This window comes from Gavialis gangeticus, unplaced genomic scaffold (genome assembly GCF_001723915.1).
Source record: "Gavialis gangeticus isolate Ggan-Ray unplaced genomic scaffold, GavGan_comp1, whole genome shotgun sequence".
NCBI classification, from domain to species: Eukaryota; Metazoa; Chordata; order Crocodylia; family Gavialidae; genus Gavialis; species Gavialis gangeticus.
This window is the reverse complement of record NW_017729028.1, coordinates 9,948,987-9,975,563: the sequence shown is the minus strand read 5'-3', so window position 1 is coordinate 9,975,563 and position 26,577 is coordinate 9,948,987. Positions and strand designations below refer to the sequence as shown.

General features: G+C 39.9%; 1 protein-coding gene across 2 annotated transcripts in view; it reads left to right on the top strand.

Moving 5' to 3' along the window:
- The window catches only part of ROCK2 (Rho associated coiled-coil containing protein kinase 2), a 213,445-nt gene that overhangs the window by 152,739 nt on the left and 34,129 nt on the right, over nucleotides 1-26,577 (top strand). For both annotated transcript variants that reach the window (XM_019520753.1, XM_019520752.1), the window contains 21 exons: nucleotides 67-205; nucleotides 3,028-3,119; nucleotides 4,010-4,169; nucleotides 4,811-4,874; nucleotides 5,355-5,366; nucleotides 7,777-7,856; nucleotides 8,177-8,225; nucleotides 9,046-9,181; nucleotides 9,350-9,441; nucleotides 9,714-9,960; nucleotides 10,256-10,362; nucleotides 11,717-11,876; nucleotides 14,144-14,304; nucleotides 14,747-14,931; nucleotides 16,332-16,401; nucleotides 19,920-20,023; nucleotides 20,122-20,308; nucleotides 22,505-22,598; nucleotides 22,713-22,807; nucleotides 23,591-23,770; nucleotides 24,033-24,201. In XM_019520753.1, coding sequence (XP_019376298.1) covers nucleotides 67-205; nucleotides 3,028-3,119; nucleotides 4,010-4,169; nucleotides 4,811-4,874; nucleotides 5,355-5,366; nucleotides 7,777-7,856; nucleotides 8,177-8,225; nucleotides 9,046-9,181; nucleotides 9,350-9,441; nucleotides 9,714-9,960; nucleotides 10,256-10,362; nucleotides 11,717-11,876; nucleotides 14,144-14,304; nucleotides 14,747-14,931; nucleotides 16,332-16,401; nucleotides 19,920-20,023; nucleotides 20,122-20,308; nucleotides 22,505-22,598; nucleotides 22,713-22,807; nucleotides 23,591-23,770; nucleotides 24,033-24,201 — 2,583 coding nt within the window. The remainder of the gene's footprint in view (nucleotides 1-66; nucleotides 206-3,027; nucleotides 3,120-4,009; nucleotides 4,170-4,810; nucleotides 4,875-5,354; nucleotides 5,367-7,776; nucleotides 7,857-8,176; nucleotides 8,226-9,045; nucleotides 9,182-9,349; nucleotides 9,442-9,713; nucleotides 9,961-10,255; nucleotides 10,363-11,716; nucleotides 11,877-14,143; nucleotides 14,305-14,746; nucleotides 14,932-16,331; nucleotides 16,402-19,919; nucleotides 20,024-20,121; nucleotides 20,309-22,504; nucleotides 22,599-22,712; nucleotides 22,808-23,590; nucleotides 23,771-24,032; nucleotides 24,202-26,577) is intronic.

Here is a 26,577-nt window from a genome sequence, read left to right as displayed (position 1 = left end):
ATTTTTGTTAAAAAAAAAAAAAAAAAAGAAAAAAAAATCTTGCCAATTAATTTTTTTAAATTTTAGGTGATACTCCATTTTATGCAGACTCATTAGTAGGAACATACAGTAAAATCATGGATCACAAAAACTCACTAATTTTCTCAGAAGAAGTGGAAATCTCTAAGCATGCAAAGAATCTCATCTGTGCCTTTTTAACTGACAGGTATGTGTGTACTATTTTGGTACAATATCTATTTTAGACATAATGGCTACTTCTCTCAGTTGTGCTCCCTAAATCACCTTCATTTTCTGAGAAATTAAGCCTACCTCAGCTTCATAGTTGCTGACTTTTTTTTTGCAACCTCTGCACAATGTGTAGGTAAAATCAGTGATTCTCTGAGCACTTCTGGCAACTCCTTCTATGGAACAGTTTTACAATTAAAAACCTCAAGCCCGAACTTCAGTGCAATGTTCAGACGTTTAAATAAAAAATCCCTGCTACAAAAAGGTCTTAAATATGATAACTTACAACCTGACTTTCATTCATTAAATACTGTACACTGCACAACTATGAAAAACACACTAGAAACCAGACACTTCAGAGGGTTAGGTTCTTCAGTCTCATGTGAAGATGGGGCCACAATAAACAGCTACTCATCAGTGATTGCTGATGAGCTCTGGCTGAGTGGAGAATCAGTGTCCTTTGAAGTAAAAACTGCAGAAAACATCTTTGCAGCTCATCCTTTATTTAATAATTTGCTTCAGACTAAGGGACGTGTAATAATTGAACCATTTCCAAGTGTCATTGATTGGGAATTTGGTTCACAGTTGTCATGGGTCAGAGGTATTCACACACAGAGTGTCCATGCATTACAGGTAGAAGTATCACTTTTTCAGTGCTGTGGCTCCAACACCAGGGAGTAGGAGTGAGGATGCAGTCTAGCATGCCTTACAGGGAGCGTGGAGGAGGAGTGCTTGTACCCACGCTTCGGGCATTTGAGGGGATGAATGACTTGTGGCTGGGGGCACTTTCATTTGTCTGCTTGTCCTTCTCTTCTAGACTTGAGTTTGGTATATTTCAGTATTTTGCAGTTGACTAAAGTCTGCGGCGTGATTTGGGGTGGCTGGCAGGGTGGGGTTGCCAAAGCCAAGGGGTGATAACAAGGGAACACAGTTAAGTAGAAAATGAGTTCACAGCTGGTTGTCAGAGCTGTTTATTGAACAAGCAGTGCAAGGTACCTCATTTTTTTTCAAAAGCCAGCAAACGAGAGGGGACAGTAGAATTCTGGTGACGTATTAGAGCAGGTAGTTGTAGCACTTAAAGGGGGTGAGGAGTGTGGGGTGCCTTGGGGTCTGACCAGCCTAATGTCACAGAAGCCTTGGTGTCCACACACAGCACGTACCCAGTTCACAGTGTGTTGGTTTGAACGAGCACCTGATTTTCCAGGTAAACTTTTGAACAGTTCCTAGCTGCTTTAAACTGGTTTAATGGGTTTGTATATCTGTCCACTTCAGTTCAACCACATCTAGCAGGCTCACTGGTACTTGTGTCCATACCCAGATGCAAATGATCTGCATTCTGCTGTACTTTCTCAAAAGTGAAGAATTTTATACAGTTGGGTTTTCTTTCTCAAGTTGTTATACAGCTTTTTTTTAAAAAACATCATTATTTTAACCTCTTTGACGTATGAATTTGCAAATATAGATGATGAACCAGAAAGGGGCAATTGTTCTGGATATAAACTGCCAAGAGCGATTCTTTTTTTTCTTTTCTTCCCCATTGTGTAAGGGGAGCTTGTTGTTGACATTAAGCTGGCAGATACTAAACTGTTTCCATGCCCTCCCTCCAGCCCACCAGATGTACATACACACACATTCATGTGCTTTGCTAGCTGATCCCTTATTGGCATATGCTAGAGAACCCCCAGCCGGTTAAAAGAGACTGAACTGGACTGTGCAGTCATCTGGGAGCATCCAGGTGTCATACTGTCCTTCACTAACCAGAATTTCAGTGGAGAACCTGGCCCAATAACCTTGTGACATGATTGATTTTTTTTTTTAACAAAATATATATGTTTTTAAAGTACATGCCAGTTAAACTTAGTTTTGCATTTCAAAGGGCATTTGTGTAGCCTGTTGAGTAAGGGTGCTGCTAAAGAAGTACCATTCATGAGAAGACTGTTTTAGTAGGATTTTTTTCCCTTCTTTGCACCCAAGGAATGGTTGAAGGGTGGAGAGGGGATATATGAACAGAGTTTAATACTGTAAATGTGGCCGGGAGTACTTCCCCCACGTGTGTATGGCTTCCTGTTTATATTAAAATGTGGTGTTCAAGGGATTTATTTAAAACAGATGCCCTTTTTCTGTAGTGGATGCTCACTACCGAAGCACTTAAAGTGACAAGAAGGAATGCGCATCTCTTGCGTGACATACTAGTTCTAGAATAAAAGTTGTTTTTCTGTTCTTATAGATAGCTCTAGAAGACTGTCTTTATGTAAAGACCTAGAATTTTTGTTGTTGCTCTTAAAACTTTACCATTTGTTGACTTCATAGCGAGTGTAATCAAAAGATTTGTAAGAGTTGTTTTTTAAGGGGAAGACGAGAGAATTTTTTTAATATTTTATTTTAGTGGGGCTTGAATAACTGTTCTGTGTACTAAGCCAAACCTCCCTTCATTTGCGTCCTAAGGTTTATTGTGTGGTTTGGCAGATTCTGCAAGTTTTCAGTTGATATTTTTTTTCATTTAAAACCTTGTGCCTGTGTGCTCCCTTTCTACACAGACTCTCAGTGGAAAAATGCTTTACTCCCCACGTGGCAGACTGCAAATTGAGTACTAGCAAGGAGAGTGCCTCCTAAGAAACTGGGAACACTTTGTATGAGAAATCAATTGGTTATTAATGCAATTCATGTTAGCATTCACCAACTGCTCTCACCTAAACATTTGCTTTAAAATTTCTGTGCCATTTTACATGAAGACAACTGTTAATTAAACAAAATGAAGTGATGTTTTTCCTAACCTGAAACTGGGTTAATTGCTATGTTTAGGGAGGTGCGACTTGGGAGGAATGGGGTAGAAGAAATTAAACAGCACCCTTTCTTTGAGAGTGATCAGTGGAACTGGGATAATATTCGAGAGAGTAAGTAGTTTAAGCTAAAACTTTATTTTTTATCATGTTCAATATTTGCATAAATCAATTCCTAATACGTTAAATGTGTAATTAAAAATGAAAAAGACAACATTTTTGTAAAGTTAGTATTTTATTTGTGAAGTATTTTTTTTCTGTTTACCTGAGTTTTGTATAAGCAACTTTTTGTTTTGTTTTTGTTTGTTTTAGTATAAACAGGTCATTCCTGTTTATACTAAAAGCATAATTATTATGAGTATACATTTCCATGCTGCAATGTACTGTGTTTATTTCTTTGAGCTTTTAGTATTTTTACAAATAGGCATATATTCAGTTCTACTTATCCTAACTTGCCTACCTCCTAAAGGTAAAAGTCCCCATTATCTTGTAAATTAACATTCTCTAAGTATACTACTTTGTATATAGTTTAAGGCGGTCTGAATTCAGTTGCCATAGGGAAAAATCAACTGCTTATTTAGCAGTTGGATCATAACTACGTTAATCAGACATTTGCTGCAACTTCTTAAAATACTTAAACAAAGATTGGGCTTTAGTCCCTGATCAAAAATGTAGGTGTTTTAAAAGTGTCTGCTTTTTCATTAAAACCTGCATGCTGTAGCAAGCTGATACATTTTTGTTGAGCTTTTGTTTCCAGACCCTTTAAAAATATTCGGTCATGTGTGGCATTGCAAAGAAATGAATTTTTAATAATACATAATATTTGGTCTACTACATGGTAAATAGTATAGCAAGCTACTATAAGAGCCACAGTTTATATTGCATTATAAAATGTTTTGGGTTTGGTTTTCTGGGGGGGGGGGTTGTGGGGGGAGGGTTTACAGCTAGGGATGTGTTTACAACTAGGGATATTATGAAACTGACTTTTTTCTCCCTCTTTGTAGCTGCTGCTCCTGTGGTACCTGAGCTTAGCAGTGACATAGACAGCAGTAATTTTGATGATATTGAGGATGACAAAGGAGATGTGGAAACCTTTCCAATTCCCAAAGCCTTTGTGGGAAACCAGCTGCCTTTTATAGGATTTACCTACTACAGAGACAATTTGTATGTGACATTAAAATATGCATCCTTAGAAACATATTTGAAGATTCTTATTACATCCTCCTCTTTTTGCTGTAAATATACAATTGATTTATGTATAGTGTACCATAATTAGTATGTGCCTTGTGTTGAAATGCCGAGTTTAAGTAGTATTTATCAAAATATTCTGTTTTGGTGGGGAGGGAATACTTTGATACTTATGTGATTAGACATTGGTGTCTACATGCTGCAGATTTATAGCATTTTAACTGCTTTTGTGTTTTAACATCTAGACTGGTTGTAGCTCACTTTTCTACTTTTCTTGAAGTACTAATTTTGGAAAGAATATTCAGCTAAGGCATATTGTGTAAAAGCTGTCTCTCTCTGATTCGTAATTGTATATATTATCACATTTGTCATTATGCAACTGTTGTAAATATTCATTGTAACCTTGCATTGAACTGAAAAATTCTGAACATTCCCTTTAGTCAAGAGAGCATTCAAATGAAAATGAAGAGAACTTGTACTGAAAAAACTGGCTTTATTCTAAGAATAGCCCAGGAACGATTAAGGCCTCAGAGAATTGATTAAAATGAGTTGATTGGTTTGGTTGCCAGAGCTGTTGAAAACATAAATAACAGTTAGTTTTTGGTTTTTTTAAACAGGTTGTTAAGTGACTATCCTCAGTCTTGTAGAGAAAATGAATCCATGCAGCTTAGCAAAAATGAGGCAAGTGCTTTAATATATGTTTGAATTATTTTGCTGTCTGTTAAGAAAAGGCTTGCATTCAAGAGTGAATATTGTATGTAGTTAGATTGTTTTGCTTAATGTTAGTTTATATGTCTGTATTTACAAGTAGCTATTCAATAGTGTGTATTTTAGACAGAAGGATAATAATTTCAGTTAGAAATTAGAATATAGTGGAATTAATAACATTTGTAGAAACGACTGAGGGTTGTATGCGTCTAGGTGCGTCTTGAAAATGTGTTTTCCTATGGAAGTTATAACAAATATTTGTAAATCTATTGTGTGCCTTATAATTACAGCATAAGGCTCCCCTTAAAATTCTTCAAAGTATAAAATAAGTATGTTAAAATGTGAAATTTTATTAAGAGTCATGACACTTGAGTTAGGTTTGTAGGAAATGTTTTTTGTTTTATGTCATTTTAATTCTTACTAATAAAAATCTGTCTATTTTTCCTTTTACAGGACAGCAAAGAGGTAGGTCCAGTATTTTGAATTATGGAAGAAATGAAGATAGCTACGTTGTTTGTGTTAGCATGAAATTATATTGTAACAACTTAACTAGGTTAAGTGTTTAATGGTAAAAAGAGCAGTCTGTGAATAAAAGATTTTTAAAATTGCATTTATGAAGAAGTATAAAATGCTGCTGTATAAAACTGAATATGTGATTGAAAACTATTTTCAGTTCTTATTTGGCAGCTAGTTTATTTTTTCTTTTGCAGATTAATGTGTAACACTCTTCATCACAAAATATATTTTTTCAGAGAAGTTTGTGATTTTTAGCTCCAAATTTTATACAAGTGATTCATTATTAATTTGTCTAGAACATGAAAGTTCACTTTCATTCACATATGTGAAAGAACCCTTATAAGCATAAAACTTTTAGTACAGGAGAGTATGTCTGAGTTCGAAATTTTATGCATCAAAATAAGTAAGCTATACACTAGTAATCTTAATACCTGTGACTAAATAATAAAGAACTTTCATAGTTTCATAGTGCTTAGGGTTGGAAGGGACCTAAACAGATCATCAGGTCTGACCCCAGGCAGGAATGGATGCCATGGTCATTTCACCCCAGCCAAATATCTGTCCAGCCTTGAAGACCCCCAAGGTAGGAGAGAGTGCCACCTCCCCTGGGAGCCCATTCCAGAGCCTGGCAGCCCTAACTGTAATGTCTCCTGATGTCCAGCCTGAACCTTATTTCTAACAAGTTGTGGAAGTTATTCCTAGTAACCCTGGGTGGTGCCCAGGGGAACAGAGCCTCCCACAATTCTTGCTGGCCCCCCTGGTGAGTTTGTAAATGGCCACCAGATCCCCTCTCAGCCTTCTCTTGTGGAGGCTGAACAGGTTCAGGTCCCGTAGCCTCTCCCCATAGGGCCTGCCCTGCTGCCCGCTGATCACGCGAGTGGCCCTCCTCTGCACCCTCTCCATGTTGTCCACATCCCTCCTAAAGTGGGGTGCACAGAACTGGACGCAGTACTCCAGCTGCGGCCTGACCGGTGCTGCATAGAGGGGGAGGATCACCTCCCTGGACCTGCTAGTGATGCATCTGTAAATGCATGACAAGGTGCGGTTAGCCTTACTGACCGCTTCCTCGCACTGGTGGCTCATGTTCATCCTGGAGTCAACAATGACTCCAAGATCCCTTTCTGCCACCATGTTGACAAGAAGGGTGTTTCCCAGACTTGTTCATTAAATAAACATTTTGTCAATCTGGTGATTTTTTTTTTTTTTTTTTAGCTTAAAAGCTACAAAGAATCTCAGAATACATGTGGGCAAGTCCAAAAAATTCATGTGAAGGTTATCTCAGCCACAGTTTTTAATTAACCTCTACCTCTGTACTTCCTTTCTGTCATTTAATGCACAAATTAGGAGGTTTTGTGTTTTTTAAAATAAGTTATTGATATTGAAGATAGCATGCTGTCTCAGCTGAATTCTTCAGTGGTGTTTATAGTCCAATATCCACACCATCTGTTCAGTTCTAGATTGAAAAACAGCAAATATATTTCTGACTTGAAGATTTCAGTTTAGTAAAACACTATAGTTCAGTTCTGTCAACTCTTTCTTACAGCTCTCCCAATATTCCATGACTGTTGTAAAGCCTCTGTTTCTGGAGTCTTGTAACCATGACCATTGCACACCTCATTTAAAAAAAAAAAATTCTAGCCCTTGTGGTTCCAGAGACAAGTTGGAAAAAATGAACCTTCAGTGTCCAAAAGCACAACAGACAATGATGCTCTGAAGTCATTTGAAATCAATTTAACATGTTTTGCAGGACTGACTAATGATGATGATTATTTTATTTCTATTTTATTTTTTTATTTTTATTTGTTTTATTTTTTAATGTTTGATGCTGGCTATACTATGTTTTCCCAAATGTTATAGGGACATTAGGCAAATGTCTTAAATATTTTCACCTTTTTTCATAATGCAAACCCTCGGAGCATGCTCAGTGGTATTCTTAAAATGTTATCCATTTTGATCATACGCCTTATTTAGCTTATTTGGAGAATCCAAAGAATCTGATCCAGAGGGCTGAGGTTAGAAAGAATAAAGACAGCGGCCAGAAACAACATTCTTTTTCTGTAGAGCTTTTTGTGGCTTACCATCTGTGGCACATAATTCTGTGGTGGTTAGATTTATTTTAACACTACATGCAACAAGTTTTGTTACTATGGATATCTTCATGAAGGATCAAGTTAATATTTTGCAGAAATGTATTTTTATTTCTCAATCTAGAGGTTGTGGCTGCTTGAGAATTTTTATTTATCTGCATCTTGGTACTCAGTTTTCATTGCTTATCAATACTGTTTCTTTTACTGATCTAGACTCATTTTTATGGTCCAGTATTTTACATGTTGGCCATGCTTTTTCTGACAATTTGCAGTTTCAAAAAAAGTTAAACAAGTTAGAAGAGCAGCTCAACAATGAAGCACAGGCCAAAGATGAATTAGAACAGAAGTACAGGTAAGAATGTTTCAGTGTCTTATTTGCTCCACTAATAAACACTTCCTGTTTGAAAACTTCAAATTTAATAAAGTGTATTTTAAGGGTCCCAGCTTCAAAAAACAGACTTGATTTGAAAAAAGTTAAGTCATCTGACTTCTGCCACCCTTTTTTCATCTTTTTTAGATGAGGTTACATTCACATGATGTTTTTTCCCTGCATCCTTGTGTTGCTCAACTAAAACAGTATCTACTATACAAAATACACAAGAAACATCCATGTTATTCTGTTTTTTATTTTAACTGATGCTTTTTTTCTATATTTATTTCCAAATTCTTTAGGTCTACTAATGCTCGTTTAGAGAAGATCGTGAAAGAACTAGATGAAGAGGTAAATTGATGTATTTTTCTTGATTTTAAGTGCATTTGTGAAGTATTTAATTTAATTTTTCTTTTCCTGGGACACACTTTTGCAATTAAGTAACAGTGGAACTATAACATAGTACCATTAGCATAAGAAATTGCCCATATTGCAGTATCCTTGGTGAAAGGAGAGTATGATGACTTCTATGCTACCACTACTTTGGACAAAGTAGCATTTAAATTCTTATGAAGTTAATAGCAGTTTAAGCTGCAGGAGTAATAACAGTAGCAGAAATTCTCTTTCCATAGAACAGATCCTAGTACAGGTTGCAGCAATTTAAGCATTCCTCTGGTTCAGTACAAATATGTTGGGACCACATCTGGAGGGGCCATTACAGCTAAGCTGTACATGCCCATTTAAAAATTTCTTCTGAAAGTTCGCATTTATTTTTGCTGACGTTCTTTATTCAGTACATGCTTGTTCCCTAGAAACTAGATCGAGACCACCAAATTAATTGACTGTAGACTACTGAAAGCCTTCAGATAGTAACATTTGGCTGCTGACCTCCAAATCATGCTCAGATTGGATCTCCTCCATTACTGATCTTTTGAAGGATCCAGACCCATCAGAAATAACATTTTATTACTATAGTTATTTCTCTGTTGCCTGTTGTGTTTGTATGCAACTGCTGGAACAGCTGTGAAATAGTATGCCACATGTTTACAGGAAACAGATGTAATACTCGTTTGTTTGTAAGCTAATTGGAATCCATGAGTTGTTCTTTAAAGCAATTTTCTGTGTAGCTATGTCTCTTTTGTTTTTAACTTAATTATATAAATATTTCCAGGTAACCTCAAGGAAGAATGTAGAATCTTCATTAAGACTCCTAGAAAGAGAGAAGGCTCTTCTTCAGCACAAGAATGCAGAGTATCAGAGGAAAGCGGAACATGAAGCAGATAAAAAACGCAATTTGGAAAATGAAAGTATGTGGAGCAAAATCTGAAAAAGGATATAAGGGAATACTTTTAATATAAAATAGTTAAGTTGTTTGTAAGGGTCAGTTTTTTTTAAAGGCATTTTAATCAGTATGGTAGAGGTCACTGCTATATATAAATAGAAATATAGATGATGTATGTATTTTTTTTTTACAGTGAACAGTTTGAAAGACCAGCTTGAAGATTTGAAAAAGAGAAATCAGAACTCTCAAATATCAAATGAGAAAATCAATCAGTTACAAAGACAGGCAAGTTATATTTGAGTATGTGTGTTACTTTATAATCACAAGAATAATTTATTGAAGTTCAGGATTGAAGTCCTTAGCATATGAACTCTACATGAGATTTATGTTTAATTCTTTAAGAATTTAAATTACTCTTTACACTTTGGTCTAGTAATGTCATATTAAAATCACTTCTATCTTTGTCTTGTTTCTTTGATACATAAAATGTTGATTAACAGATGCTTGTCATAGTTTTAAATTTTAATTGCCTGGAATTTGTTTTTGTGAACCCTTAGCTGGATGAAGCAAATGCTTTGCTGCGTACAGAGTCTGATACTGCAGCCAGGTTAAGGAAGAATCAGACAGAAAGTACAAAACAGATCCAGCAGTTGGAAGCTAATAATCGTGAACTGCAAGATAAACACTGCATGCTAGAGAATGCTAAACTCAAACTTGAGAAAGACTTCCTCAATCTTCAGTCAGCTTTAGAATCAGAAAGACGAGATCGAAGCCATGGATCGGAGATTATTAGTGATCTGCAAGGTACTTCAACAGATATGTCTGAAACTATGCGTTGATTCAAGTTTCAGAAATACAACAGGTTTTAGTAGCATTATTTAAAATGGGTTTTGTATCTAATTTAGTAAGATGTACAAGCTGAAATTTTGAGAGGGGGAAACATCATCAGTCAGTACAAAATGTTGCTAAGAGCTTCCAATCAATTAGAAAATGGACATTTTTAATAGCTACAGTTTATAAACTGAGAAATTGTAATAGGTTAGTTGTGAAACAGTTTAACTCTTTATTTCTGGCTAGTTGACGTTTTGGACATTTTTAGGTCGAATATCTGGCTTGGAAGAAGAAGTAAAAACTGGAAAGAGCGCACTAGCCAAAATGGAAATGGAGAAGAGGCAATTAGAGGAGAAGCTTACAGATTTGGAAAAGGTAACTACTTGTTTAAAACAGCACATATAACTGGATTGCATTATGAAAGGTAAAATGGCATCTTCAGGTGCCAAACTTGATCAGCCTGCATTGCTACTTATATGCTAATTGGCTTCTCTTTTCTTTCATTTGCTGCTCTTTAAAGAATTTTACCCAGGTGCCATGAATCAATATATTTTGTATTAAGATAGAGAAATAAATTCAATTTATTCTCATAAAGACGCGTAGAAGAGCGGTTCTGCAATCAGGGTAGCCATGAATCACTGGGCAGCACCAGCTGCTGCTGTGGCAGTATGGTCAGCCAACACAGTGGTGGATGCTACTTTTGAACTCTCCTCCGTACCACCAACAAGTTACATTACTTGACTTCTAGTACACAGATAAACTGTGTTTAAAAAGTCCCAGTGTATGGCAGTTAAAATGTCCTTGTTAGTCAAATGCATATTGTAGGAATTTATTTTCAGCAGGGAAAGAAATATATAAGCATGCATATAGTACACTTCACCACCTTTCCCCCTTTTGTTAATCCACCAAAGGAAAACATTTCAAATTACAGATATTTTCTTGTTTCTTTCTTTGGCCCTTTTTTCCTTTTTGAATGAATGAATCCATCTGGTAAAATCTGAACTTCTGTGCCCCACCTGGAAGTTTACCTTTCTTTGTCAATATTATTGGCAACACCTTGAAAAATTAAAATTAAATCTGGTGTAAAAATTGACCATCTTTTTCATTGTTCAAGCCTGTTATCTATTGCTGCATTTTCACAGCATATTGTAATGACAATACAATTTTTCTTTGCTTTTTATCAGTTAAATTTTTATGTTTTTATGGATTAACTTAGTGTTCTGTCATGCAAACTGAAAATGCACCAAACTTAACATTTTAGTTCCTATTTAAAATTCTCAACTTTTTTTCACTTGCTGTAGCATAGGCATTATCGTGCTGTCTCTTTTTTTTCCTCAATTTTCCTTTTCTCTTGGATTCTTACTGGCAACCATCTTATTTTCAACCTTTGTAAAGAACTATGGGAAACTATAGTTCTGTACAATCTTCTGTTATATTATATTTTGCTTTATTTTAAAGAAAACTAAACTGTTCCCAGTGTATTTACACAACTGTATGGAAATGGGACTTGTGCAAAGCCTCATTGTATCCATGTAAAAAAACACAACGGTGGGAGTCAGGCCTTAACATGTCACTCCTTTAGTGTGGGTCGGCTCTTCTACTGTTAATAAACTGTCCAGCATTTCAGTTGAGCTCTACATTGTTGTTATCCATAAATTGTTTTCACCTTAGTGTGATATACAGTTGTTTTGTCAAATAAGTCAGTTCCTTTTTCCTGTATTTTTAACAGGAGAAGAACAACATGGAAATAGACATGACATACAAATTCAAAGTTTTGCAACAGAACTTGGAACAGGAAGAAGCTGAACATAAAGCTACAAAAGCACGATTAGCAGACAAAAATAAGATTTATGAATCTATTGAAGAAGCAAAATCAGAAGCCATGAAAGGTGTGTGTATTATGTTAAATGGGGCCTAGGAGTACTTATTGTTGTAACCAGAGTTACTGATCAACAGCAATGTACTACATTATGATAAGAAAGGGTAAATGACAAAAATGAACATTTCTAAGTCTCGTCCAAACACTGAGTGGCCATACCGTGCACTTCTGCCATTTTTTCAGTTGTTTGCTTCCACTGGTGACTTTAAATATCCATCATACAGCCTGTGGATGTACACCAGCGGTTACCAACCAGTGAATCTCAATGCACCAGTAGATCTTGGAGCCTCTTGCAGTAGATCTCAAAGCCTCTTGGAGTTGATCCAAGGCTGGGGTGGTGGGGCTGAGTGCCCATGTGCATGCATGCACATGCCCCAGCCCAGCAAGTCAATTAGTGGGGGAGGGGAAGGGTGGAGGTTAGATCGAGGCCCCCACGGTGAGGGACAGTGCCACAGAGGTAGGAACAGGGGTAAGTTGAGTGGGGCCTGGCTGAGTGGGACTTACTTGCTGGGGAGGCGTGCCCTCAAATAGTTTTTGTCTCACTCTGCCTTGATCTGCCCCCCCCCTTCCTTCCCCACAGACTAACCTGCTGGGGCGGGGGGGTGGTGGCAGTGGTGCATGGTAGATCTTGGGTTGCTTTTAAGTGCCAAAGATCACCTGCTTAAAAGTTGGAGACCACTGATGTACACCAACTGCTCATTTCAAAGCAACTGCACTCAGTGAAAAGGAACAGCAACTGTAACTCTGACTTGTATTTTTCACATATCATGTACTCTCTTCATGTTGCCAGCACCACCCTGTTGTTTGCTATTGGTCTTGAAGTCCTTCTTATGGATGCTACACCAAGGCTGTGTGGGGACTTCTGGAGAACAAACAGTACATTATATGCTGCAGAAATTGATGACTAGATCAAATATATCTGCTTAATGCCAGAAAACTAAAAACTCTTCATCCACTTTCTCTTCACAAGCACCTCCAATACATTCTTTGAAGTGATCCTGATTGACTACAGCTGTTGTGGGGCTGTTTTCCTGGCTTTAATGTTCCAGCTTCCCTAAGGAGGAACTGCTTATATGAACGGCATTTTTCAGGATAGGATGGGAGGTGGGGGATTTTTTTTGTGTATGACAAGACGCATCTCTCAAAAAGGCAAGCTCCTTGCCAAATTTCAGATTCAAGTTCCAAAACTTGGGTCTGCAAAGCTTAAAATAAAACAAAACAAAACCCAAAAACCAGTTTGTTAGATTTTTTTTAATGTGGACAAAAGATGTCTTTTCCCTTGCCCTGTTTCTGGAAATAGTTCTGATTCATTTTGCCTGGGGGAAAAATGCAGCATGAAGCAGAAATGCAGCATGAAAAAATTAAGCCCAGTTAACTTGGCAAAGTGAAAAAGAACTGCAAACAGTATTTTTAATTAGAAGTTTGAAGATGATGCAGCTAGCTCTGTTTTAATATTTTCTTAAAGCATGCTTATCATCAGGGGGTCTAAAAACCTTTTAACTTACACATTTTACATCTTAAGTGAAATCAAATATATACATAATGTTAGGCTATGAGGACAAAATGTGTGCAAATATCAGTGATCCTTCAGTCAGTTTGTGATAAGAACAGCTTTCTTACCCCTTTTAGTTGTAAGCCAGTGCATTAGTTTGAAAAGCCAGGAATGCGAATAAAAAAATTTGAGCCTAGGCTTGCAGATATTCAGAAAGCAAGAATAATGATGATTCAGTAGTAACATGCAATTCAGTTAATACAACAGATTGCTGGACAGTTGAAATTATAGTCTGCAGTTGATTCCAAACTAGGATAGCAAAAGACAGCATATGGAAAGGTTTGGGCAGTGGGTATGTAGCAAAGAGAATGCCTTTTAAAAAAAAAAAATCAGGTTCTGAGACTGAGGATGGATTGCAGATGAGCTGGAACTTGTCCTGGAGCAGAAAAGGAGAAAATAGCTGACAATCACTTTGAGGTTTATGAGACATTATGAAAATGTTTTTCAATTTATCCATTCAGCTGTGAGCTGCCTGAGCAATATTTGTGTACCAGTTTTACAAAAATCTCTCTTTAGTTTTAAAGGAGTATAAATCCTCAATTATCAATTTAATTAATACTTCATTTCACCTTTAATGCCAAAAGGCCCCACAATATTTTAAACTGAAGAGATGCAAGTTTTTACATTTCACCACAGTTAGGAACCTAACCAAAGGTCCCAATTTTTTAGAAATGTTGAATGCTCACAACTTGCATTGACTTAACCGTAATGATCTTATTTCACAGAAATGGAAAAGAAACTCTTGGAAGAAAGAGTTTCAAAGCAAAAAGTAGAAAACTGCATGTTAGAAGTTGAGAAGCGGTGTTCAATGTTGGACTGTGATCTCAAACAATCACAGCAGAAAATAAATGAACTCCTGAAGCAAAAGGATAAATTAAATGAAGAAGTAAGTAATATTTGTATCAGTAGTCTGATTGGGAACCTTTTTGATAATTGAAAAGCTTGTATTAGTGCTCAGTTTAGATATGGCTCTTAATTTCAGGCAGTATCTATAAATATTTGCTACTTAAAGTAACGGTAAAAATATCTGCACTGGTGGGAAAACTTCCTTCTAGTTTAAGCTTTACTTTTCTGAGCACTCATATTTTGGAAGAGTTTTTCATATGGAATCTTAAATTGTGTAATGTTGGGGCAAAGAGCTTGTTTTCTTTCTTTGCGTTTAGAATTTATCGATCCTTTGCTTTCTAAAAGGACATCTGCACTATGTGCAATAATGTATTTTTAAAAAGTAGACCATCATACAAATATAAATGCTGTTTTAAGTCTCACTTTGCTACATGGATTGTAAATTCCTCTAGGATACAAATAAGAATTGATTTATTTTGCAGATCAAAAACTTAACATTAAAAATAGAACAGGAAACACAGAAACGCTGCCTCACACAGAATGACTTAAAGATGCAAACGCAACAAGTTAACTCATTAAAAATGTCAGAAAAGCAGCTAAAACAAGAGAATAACCATCTCGTGGAAATCAAACTGAGCTTGGAAAAGCAAAATAATGAACTCCGCAAGTAAGCAGAATTGCACAAAAATATCTTTTTGGGTTTTTTGTAGACGCACTAATGCACTTTCATTTTCTGCAAAAATTTAGGACCAAAGTTATTTTAAATACTTGCCATATAGAATTGACTGACTCTATCAATGCACTTTACTGCAGTGTTGAATCTAATAATTACAAATAATTGCTGTTTACCATTCGTTGTATTACAGAAGTACATAATAGCCTGATGACATCAGTCCCCAGTGAGTTGGGGACAGTATAGCTGCATAATAAGTGAGAAGCTCAGCTTCTATTCCATCTTTTAGATACTTAAATGTGCATCTCGCCTCAGGAGCGTGATCCTTTTCTGTCCAGGGAGATGCAGAGTGTTCTCATTCTTTGTGACAGCCTAGTTTGCCTCAAGATGCTGATCCTTTTTTGCCTGCGGAGATGTATAGCTTTCCTATTCTGGCAGCAGGCAGCATTGTGTGCCTCTTGAGCTTGTTGTGTAGTGGACTACCTATGGGATATGCTATTCCCATTCTTCCACTTGTCAGGAAAATGGCTTAACTACCAAGTTAGGACCCATCTACCATGGACCCCATCTGGGCCACTAAGAGATTGTATCTGGCCTGTGGCAAGGTCTGAGCAATAGAAAAGGCTTCTCCAGGATCCTGTTGCTTACTGTTTTTGGTCTATTCCCTCTGCCTGCAACGTCCTGAGCAGCAAAGAGTATGTCCCCAGTGTCCTTCCACATACAGAGGAATAGACTAAAATCAGCACCATCTGCTGACTGCCCAGCCCTCTCTGTTGTTTTTGTTTGACACCCCCAATTTAACCTTTTATATTACCAGCAGGGAGGGAACCAACATTTGCAACTCATGACTGGGTTGAGTTGCAATCAGTGGCCCTTGGTGGCAAAATATTGCTAACACCTGAGATACAGGAGAGGTCTGAGGACTTCCTTTATTCTTTTTGTTAAATGGATAGGCCCCCAGTGTAAAGGAATGCAAGAATCACACAAAGAACAAACAAGATGGAGTTACAGTAGACTATAAACTGTATATAAGGCAACAGTGTGGCCATTTTGCAAAAAAAAAAAAAAGGCCAACAGCATACTGGGTTGTATTAGCAGAAGTGTCATTTTCAAATCAGGGGATGTGATTCTTGCACTTTAGTAATTATTTTGTGGGGAGGGCCGCTTACTGAGTTTTGGCAACCATCGAGGGCTGCATGACAGGCAGCCAGGGACAGATAAATATTAATTTTCAAAAAATTTTAGGGGCCCCATGGGCCGGATAGAATGGCCTGGTAGGCTGCATACCTTAGTAAGGGAATAGTAGGACAGGGATACAGTTTATCTATGTGTGCATGAACATGCTCATAAAAGCACAAGCACTATTCTTAAAAGAATTGTTTTTGACTTTACAGGGAACGTCAAGATGCAGATGGACAAATGAAAGAGCTTCAAGACCAGCTTGAAGCTGAACAATATTTCTCAGTATGTATCATTGATTACCCCTTTCCATTCTTTAAGGACCATATCATCTTTCACATTTCCCCCAGAGCATTAGGCTTTAGCTCTTTTTTATAAATGTAGAGTTGAAAAGGGCTTCTTGTTATCAGTCTTTAGTGACCTGTGTCCAGATCAGTGCCTCGAACCTGGCTTCTCTTCTGGGAGACTTGATTTGATTGCAAGTGATGAATAGCCTAAAGAAGGAAGGGGAAGAGCTTGTACTGGGGAACACAAGAAATGTCCCTGCTCTTGCAAGGGGTCCGTTCCTCCCATTGGATGTTCAGAGGAAAATACTAACTAATTTTTCCTTTGATATTACTGCTCAATAGTTCAAACATTTGCTCAGGTTTTTCAAGTCTCATAATCAGGTATCCTTGTTTTCCCTGATTAAAAAAAAAAAAAAAAAATTGCAAATTCTCTGATAAAACCCCCAAATCCATGATTAAAATAAAAGCCCCCCTACATTCCACACTCCCCCCCGCTGGTGCCCCTGGCCCCTCACCAGACTTGCTGGAGGGGGCCCCAGCTGCCAGGGCTACAGGGCCAGGGATCTGGGTCCACAGTCCTCTGCCCCTGGCAGGAGACTGCAGCTGCTGCAGTGGAGCAGAGCACAGAGCCTGGCTCCCCACTAACCCCACGCTGTCTGCCTGCTGTGGGCGCAGGTTGGGGGGCCAGCTCCCTCCTGCTGCATGTACTCCCAGAGGGCAACAAGGACCCACACCCCCCAGATCTGCGCACGGGGTAGGTGCAGGCTGCAGGCTTGGGTTCCTGCGCTGCTGCTCTCCTGTGGGGCCTCTGCAGCCCAGCATGTGTGACCCAGCGCTGCAGGGAACAGCAGAGCTGCATGGGGATCTCCTTGCCACTGAGCTCTGCGCTATCCTGGCAATGCATCCTCTGTGTGTGGGGGGAAGTGTTATGGGGTTGTGCTGCTCACTGCAGCCCTGCATGTGGAGGACACATTGCCAGGGTAGGGAAAACTTGCTCCCCCCAGATCTGTGTATGGGGTGGGCATGGGTGTGGGCTGGGGCTCCTGACCTGCTGACCTCCCCCAGGGCCTCCACAACCTGGTGGGTGCGATATGGTGCTGCAGGGCAGCTTGTGGCTGCACAAGAAAGCTGCTTGCTGCTGCAGGCTCCACGCTGCCCTGGTGACACGTCCTCTGCATGCGAGGCTGCAGCAAGTGGCATAACCCTGCTGCCCCGACACTTGGAGGATGCATTACCAGTGCAGCGTGGGAGTTTGCAGTGGCAAGGAGATCCCTGCATGATTCTATTGTTCCCTGCAGTGCCGGGTCTCATGCAGGGCTGCAGAGGCCCTAGGGGAAGGCAGCAGGGCAGGAGCCCAAACCCACAGTGGGCAGCTCACCCATTCCCCACATACAGATCTAGGGGGCGTGGGTCCTCCCTGCCCCCTGGGAGTGCACACAGCAGCAGGGAGCCTACCCAACCCACCCCCTGAACAAGCTGCCCGTGGCCCTGTCCCGCTCCGCACCAGGGCCCTGTGACTGCATTGCAGCCCCTGGCCTCAAACCCCATCCACTGCCTGGCTGGGCAGCAGCCCCAGCCTCCCCCCATCATGGGTGGGGCCTCAATTCCTCCACCCCCCCTCCCCTGCTGGACTTACCTGTGGGAGCTGCTCTCCAGGCTGCCTGGGGCCATGTGCTCCCCTGCCTGACTGCACTCCTCCCATTCCCGCCCAACATTTTGCAGGCTGGATCTCTGGCAGTCTGCAGACAGCTCGCTGCAAAACTGCAAAATCTGTAGGTTTCTCTGTTAAAATGATAAATCACTGTTTTACTTTGGTAGGGGGGAAATCTGTGTTTTACTTCATTTTCCATGGGAAACAGAAAACCTGGATCCCTGCTCATGTTCTCTCTCCATCTTTCCTAACCTCCCTGATAAGATGATTCTATATAGAGTAGGGACTGGTCTAGCTGACATCCCACAGTCTCTTCCAGCCCCATTCTATGATTCTGACAATTATGCTGTTGCTATGCAGAGATCCCTGCCTGTTGTATTGATCAAAGTAGTCTCCTTTTACTTCCATACTTGTCTGTATCCATCTTATGTGTCTCATTTTATACTTGGATCATAAGCTGTTAAGGTACAGACGCAAATAGAACCATCACTGATTCCCATTGTTACTGATTGGGAACAAGTTCATAATTGTTGCAGGACAGGGAGCAAAGACATATAGCAATCAAACCATTTCAGAGTGTCTGTGATTGGGAACTGGGTCTCAATTGTTTGAAGTTCTGTGGCTCTGACACCAAAGGATAAAAGCTAGAACTCAGGCCAGCATTCATCACAGTTGGTGAGCGGTGGGGATGGGAAGGGAGTTAGTACTTGGACCCACCGATTTTGGTTCCCAGGGACTGAGGAAACTTTGAGGGGCTGGGGTTGAGTAAGGAGTGAGGAAGCAACTTGTTGTTAGAAAGATAAGTTTTATTGAACAAGCAGTGCAAAGGAACTGACTGATCAAAAATACAGGGAAAAAAATGGGGCAGTAGAGTTCTGGCAGCTTACCAGAGCAGCTAGTTGCAGCGGGGCGGGGGGCAATGCAGTGTGGGATGTCTGGAGAACTGACCAGATCCATTTCACAGAATGCTTGGTGTCCACACAATGCTGAAACAGTTCACAGTGAACCAATTCAAAATAGCACTTGGTTTTCCAGGTATGCTTTTGAACCATTCCAGGCAGATTTAAACTGGGGTAACAGCCTTGTTTTCTGTTTTGGTTTCAACTGCATTTAAAGCATTCTAAGTGTTATATGGGTCCATGCCCTTACATTGTGACAGGGACTGTATTTTTATACTATTTGTACAATGTCTAGCACAGTGGTTCTCAATCTTCTTAGGCTTAAGGAACCCCTCAGAAAATGCAGGCTGTTAGCTTTCACTGGTTTTTTGACTACAGAAAAATAATAGAGCAGTTCTTCTGTTGTGAAGAACTCAGAAAGCCCACAACAGGTCAGGAAGTTTTTAATGCTATGTATTCCTATTTGAAATCCCTGGATTTATTTGTGAATCATGATTGTACACTTGACAGGCAATCCTAAAATCCAAAATTGCATGGCCACGCTACAACTTCCTTGAAAGGATCTTGTTAACTTAGTTGAGAATTACTGGCCCAATATAAAGTGTCCATGAATAGTGTTCCTAGGCACTTTGATTTGATAGTTTAAGTAAGTGTGTGTGCGCGTGCATGTGCGCACACAAGAGAAAGAGTATGGAGACTGAATGCATTTCTCTTCCTGAACAGAAGATTATCTCTTCTTCTCATCTCTAGTATCGTTTCAGGTACAGGACCATTATTTGAGAGGAGGGTAATGAAAAAAGACAGAAACAACAGTGTTTCTGGGAGTAGTGTTACACACAGAGGGGACATGGCGCACCTGCATATGACCTCTGTTCACATTAAGAATCACATTTATTAATGTCTGGTCTCTTTCAACTACAATATGCAAGTCATTTCCTTTCTCTTTCTCTTTTTTGTTAAATCTAGACCTTGTACAAGACACAGGTTCGAGAGCTGAAAGAAGAATGTGAAGAAAAAACTAAACTCTGTAAAGAAATACAGCAAAAGATACAAGAGTTACAAGATGAGAGGTGAGGGTTTATGGGCTGTACTATTAAACGTACAGAAAACCAGAATGCTTAACTTTGTTTTAAAAAACGGTTTCTGAATAACTACTAATTATTTGCAGAGACTCCTTGGCTGCTCAGCTTGAGATCACTTTGACAAAAGCTGATTCAGAGCAACTTGCTCGCTCCATTGCTGAAGAGCAATATTCTGATTTGGAAAAAGAGAAGATCATGAAAGAGCTGGAGATTAAAGAAATGATGGCTAGGCATAAGCAGGAGCTTACGGAAAAAGATGCTACCATAGCTTCTGTAAGTAATTTGCACAATACCTTCTGCAGTTGTTTTTGTGTGTGCTAGAAATTCTTTATTTGTTAAAACAAGTACTTGAAATACATATTTGAATGTTTACAGAAACACACAGCTTGAATTGTTTTGGTGCTTAGAAGAGTTAGAAGTAAACTCTATATGAACACAGTGGCAGGAGAAGGGGTAAAACCATTACATTCCTTCCTATGGATGAATGAAGTTTTAAAATCATAGCAAATATTTCTTAGTATGTGTGGTTTGCATACTTCCTGTATTTGGCTGAAAAAATAGTTTTCTGTGGAGACCAAACCAAATATATAAATCAAAATCTACATATAATTGGTCCAGTCCATGTTCATTTAATCAAAGTTTTGTTAGGCTTTCCATTCGAGGTGTATAAAAACCTAAATAAAAAGGATCTCTTTAGAGAGGAAGGTTTTTAAGGGCATTCTACTTTACTTTATATAAACTCTATGCTGCACTCATCACTATAGGATCCCGCCACCTTCCAGCAGGTTAAGTAATGTGCCTAACTTCTGTCACAGGTTGTTTCCTCTCTCAACCTCCTTCCTGAGAAGTTTGTGCAGGGAAGGAGTGCATGCAGTGGTATATCCTGTTTTGTTAAGGCTTTTATCATGGCTTAATATACTCCTGCTTTGTATAGGTTTTCAAGGATTAAATTGGAAATCTTGTTTATAATCCTAATTTAGAAGAACCCCTCAGAAATAATGTGTTAGACAAATGTTGGTGCTTTATTGTAAAGCACCAAAGAGTAATACATTTATTTCCATAAAACTATATTTTGAGATGCACATTTCCACACAAATAGTGTTATTGTCACAGAGGGAGCCAGCAGTACTCATGGCTGCTGCTGTGCAGCCTGCCAGGGGGAGGCAGCTGCTGGCATAAAGGGGAGCCCAAGATGGCTGCTGCCCCTGCCCTTTGCTACTGATTGGTTGTGGGGGCTGCCTGTCATGTGGCCCCACCCCCTCCACCAATTGGCAGCGAGGGGTGGGGCCACATGACGGCCTGCCCTCCTGGCCAGTCAGCCTCGAGGGGCAGAGCCATATGATGGACAGCCCTTGCAATGAATCAGTGGCAAGGGGCGGGGGCAACAGCCATCTTGGGCTCACTTTCATTCCTGCAGCCCCCCACCCCTCTGGCAGGCCACACAGCTGGGCCGCAGCAGTGGCTATGAGTACTGCTGGCTCCCTCCTTATTCCTCGTGGCCAATCAGAGACCAGGGGGCTTGTGATAAGCCCATGAAAATGGCAGCCATCCAGCCCCATGATCTGCCTGCGAAGTCAGCCAGCTGCCTCCCGGATTTCATAGTTTCTAGGGTCGGAAGGGACCTGAGCAGATCATCTAATCCGACCCCCTGCCATGGCAGGAAGAGCACTGGGGTCAAACGACCCCAGTAAGGTGGTAGATCCCTGTATATAAGTTCCATGACCTCTCTCTAGGTCTCGCGGACAACTGTTCAAAATCTGTCTCTTCCCTCCTTCGTACCTATGAAGTGTGAATTACCACCAATTAGTCAGACTTATTCAATTTGGACTTCTGTCCCTATTGGTCTTAAATGCAGTCCTCTCCTGTTGAAACCTATAGAATAAGGCCTTGTTTTACAAAAAAAAAATAAAAAATACGCTTCCATACATGGTTATCCTTGGCTCTCTCCACCTGTTTGTTCTTCTTTGACCCATCCTCTGCCTTTACGTGGGTTTCAGTAATCGTTCTGTTTTCAGCTCCCTTCCATTGCAAAGGTTTGCAGTAGCTGTGATGAATTTCCTTCTGCTCTTCTTGGTTCCAAGCTCTCTCAGTTTTTCTTAACATTTCAGCCTTTACCTCCTCATTGTTTTGAACTCCATCAAGTCTCTCTGGGCAGCTGTCATCATACATGCCCTCTGTTTGCTTCTTGACTTTAGCAAGGTCTTCCATTATTCCTTTTCCATATCACATGGTCTGACAAGAAGTTTCTTATCCTTCCCTTTCTTTCCTCCCTCCCCCCGCCACTCTCCACCGCCTTCTTCTGCCCACCTCCACTTGGTAATATGTTCTTCTCCTTTTCTTGCTTCAGGACCTCTTCCTCTTATTCCTGGGCTTTGGTACACGTCACTTCATGGAACCCATTGATCTGCTGCTGGTAGTGGTGGTAGTTGTGTGGTAATGTGGTAACTGTATTCTTTGTTTTCCTTTTAGTTGGAAGAAGCCAATAGGACACTAACTAGTGATGTGGCTAATCTTGCTAATGAGAAGGAAGAGCTGAATAATAAACTGAAAGAAGCTCAAGAAGGTGAGTGCTTACTAAACACCTTGAATTCAATTTGAAGTAATTTGTACTTTTAAAAGTGTTGTTGTTTACTGCTGTTATCAGCCTTTATATAGTTGCATTATTACTTTATTACAGAAATTATGATGCTAAAAGAAGAAGCAGCAGCTACAGTAACTATTAAAGCACAACTTGAGAAACAGCTGTTGAACGAGAGAACACTGAAAACCCAGGTAAATATAAGTGAAAGTGGAGGAAACAATAATCCCAGTAACCTCATCAGCGCATGTTTCATGAATTATGTAGCATTTTTACATGGAAAGGCTGCTTTCTGATATTAACTGACCATATGCACTCAATGGATGCAATCTTTATACTACGCCTTTTTACAGAAATAGATCAGAAAAATTTGCATCAGTGTAGCTACATCAGTATATCATATATGTCAGTAGACATATTTCACCAACGTCATTTACCTCTATGTAAAACAGAATGCACATAAAGCCATGTATCTTGATTCAAAACATCTAGCTTTGACATGGTTCTTAATTATGAGATAATTTGATTTAAATCTGTTATGAACAACTCTTAGTTACCTTCGTCTTTGTCTAAATATACACATACGCACACACACTTGTTCACCTTTCTTGAAGGCTGTGGTCATGAATGCTGCTGTCATTAGGAAACTAGACCTTATTAATCAGATTTTGAATTCGTATAATTTCTAGACAACCTAGTGGCCTGTTAGAAATTCCCATTCAAAGATACTTTTGGCTTCTGACTAAATGGATTATGTGAAGGAAGTATGCAGAAAAAATATTCTATCCAAAATGAAATATCATCATTATCTTTATTTTCTTTTTTTTGGAAGTATACTTAATTACTACACTGGTTTACATTGGCATTTTAGTTAGCAGTGCACAATGATTTGAGTTTTTGAGAAGTATTTTAAAAGTGACTGTGGATGTTTACACTCGGTCTGATTCTGGGGGTTTTCTTTGCTCTGTGTTCTGAAGGCTGTGAACAAGCTGGCTGAGATCATGAATCGGAAGAATCCTGTCAAACGTGGAGCTGACACTGATGTGCGGAGGAAAGAAAAGGAAAACAGGAAGCTGCATATGGAACTGAAATCTGAACGTGAAAATTTAACTCAAATGATGATCAAATATCAAAAGGAGATCAATGAGATGCAGGCGGTAAGAATACCTGTGCAGAAATAATCAAAATAAGACTATTACGGTAGCTATTTAAGAAATTGCAAAAGAGGATATAAATATTGTAGGATAGCATATTTACTTATAATTTTACTTATGTGAAGGATGACTCACCTAAAAATGAAATAGTTGTATACTTCAAGATTTGTTGCAAAGTACTTATTTCACTAAGAAAATATTTTTAGTAAATTATGGAGTAGAGTGTTAATACTAAATGGCAAATCTTTTAAAATCATTTTTACAGCAAATAGCTGAAGAGAGCCAGATACGAATCGAACTGCAGATGACACTTGACAGCAAAGATAGTGACATTGAACAACTTCGCTCACAGCTGCAGTCATTGCATATTGGTCTAGATAATAGTAGCATAGGTAGTGGCCCTGGGGATGCTGAGGCAGATGATGGATTCCCTGGTATGTATTTTTTAATAATATTACTTTTTTCATCAATTTAATTTAATTCCGTAGGAGCTGAAGTATTAAACTGCCCTGCTGAGGTTTATGCACCTTATTTGGTATTTCTGTATTCCTTTGTACGTTTTCAAAAGCTTGATAGCACTTAATATTCAGGTACTAAGTGAAACGGTCTTTACCTTAACCCTGCCCTTTCAATGGGTTTTTAAAAAATGAGGTTTTTCCCTAAACTTTTAAGAATTAAGAAAATATATTCTGTATCTCATGCAAACTAATAACTATTTCTTTTGTTTATGGTGTCCATTTTGTAAATACTGTGTTACATGATAAAATGTAAAAAACTAATACTCTCTTTCTAGTTTTTTTCTGTCTTAACATCTTTTCTGACCTTTTTTCCCTTCTTTGTACTGTTTAGTCCACATCACTCAGTCCCACACAATGGAGTCAATGTCTTTTACCTACCAACATTCTTCTACCTCTCTCAGTATTGCCACTAAGCCTTCCAGTTCTCGCATGCTTCTCGACTCTGATTCTGACTCAGAGGAGGAACCTCTTTCTTGTGTACCTGCCCCTACAGAACCCACCCCTTCAGAAACTGATAGCACAGGTGACATCCCGGAAAAACATTTGACGCACTTACATTTTGTTCTGTGTCTTTTGACCTTTCCTCTCCCAAAGCTAACATTATTAATACTCTTTAAAAAAAAATGCTGTTGGTGAATATAATCCAAAACATTAATCAAATGTTGCATGAACTAAGAGTTGAACGATATAGTCCCTAAATCTTTACTTCTGATTTCAACCAAAATAGCTATATTTTAAAAACCATCACTTTTTACAGAAGGCTTTTAAAAGGTGATTTTTAGGATCGTAGCTTCAGAGTAGTTTCCGTGCAGTGTGTCTGCCTAAATACATATGCTTAAGCTTTGGAATGCCCAAGAACTCTTAGTATTCCTCTTGAACACTTACCTATCTAGATGCTCACTTTCTGAGCACAAATGCAATCTTTCAATGTAATCTTTGGATTTTTTAATTTTTTCTATAATGTTAAATTCATATGAGTAAGGCCTAAAATTGGTTTTAATGTTAGGTGTACATAGAGGTGCACCAATATGTCGGTCCGATATCAGATTGGTACCTATTATGAAGAACATTGTCTGTACAGGTTTCCCTCCATTTGTGTGGTACGTGCATTCCCGGAGAATGGCACATAAATCAAATTCCCATAAAGCAAACTCACTTTACAATGTAACATGTAGGGATAGGTTCCTATGGTGGTGAGGGAGGGAGTAAAGCTGGAACTAGGGAAGGGGCAGCGGGAGGGGTGCTGCTCCCAGGGCTGCACAAGGAAGCAAAACAACGGGAACAGAGTAGCACTCACCCTGGCCCCAGCTGCAGCAACCCCAGGAGCAGCCGGTGCCAGTTGCCTGCAGCCACTGGGCTATACCATCTTGTGGTGCAGGCAGCTGGTGTCGGCTGCTCACAGGGCTGCTCCAGCATGGGCTGGGGTGAGTGCAGACAAGTGGAGCCACGGGTGGTGCAGGGTGCAGCACTCTCCCCAGCCTGTGCTGGAGTGGCCCTGGGAGCAGCTGACATCAGCTGCCTGCACCAGGGCATGGTGCAGCCCAGTGGCTACATGCAGCTGACATCAGCCACTGCTGGGGCTGCTGCAGCAGGAGCTGGGGTGACAGCTGCACCCTGTGCCACCTGGGGCTCCACTTGTCTGCACTCACCCCAGCCCATGCTGGAGCAGGCCCGAGTACGGCACAGCCCAGGAGCAGAGATGAGTGCAGACAAGCAGAGCCCAGGCACAGGGGACAGGTGGAGAATAGTACAGCCAGCAGCTGCAGGCAGCTGGTGCCAGCCACTCCTGGGGTCACTGCAGCGAGGGCTGGGGTGAGTGGGTCCAGGGCCCTTTCTCCTCCCCACAAAGAGTTACCTGCTTGGGCAGAGGTGGGGCACATATGCTGATCACTTAAGAGCAAATTTATCTCGCATATAACAAATTATGGGTCTAAATATACTCATCGCATAAGAGCAAATTTGCATATAAACAACCCATGTAAATCGAGGGAAACCTGTATCAGATATCAGCCCTATGGGGCCGATAATTTGGCTGATAAATGCCCGTGCTGCACGCAGCTGCTGCTCAGCATGGAGCAGAGCTGGCAGCATGGAGAGCTGCCTCCAGCTGGTAAGCTGGAAGGGGAGGGAAGAGGGGTAGGGAACAGATCAACACCACCCCACCCCACCCCGGTGAGGGAGGGGGCAGGTGCTGCCCAGCCAGGTTTGTGGGGGTTGTAGGAATGAGGCATGTCTCATGGGGGGGCCGGCTCCTGCCAGTGCTTGCCCCCTGGGGGGGGGGCGATGGCACGT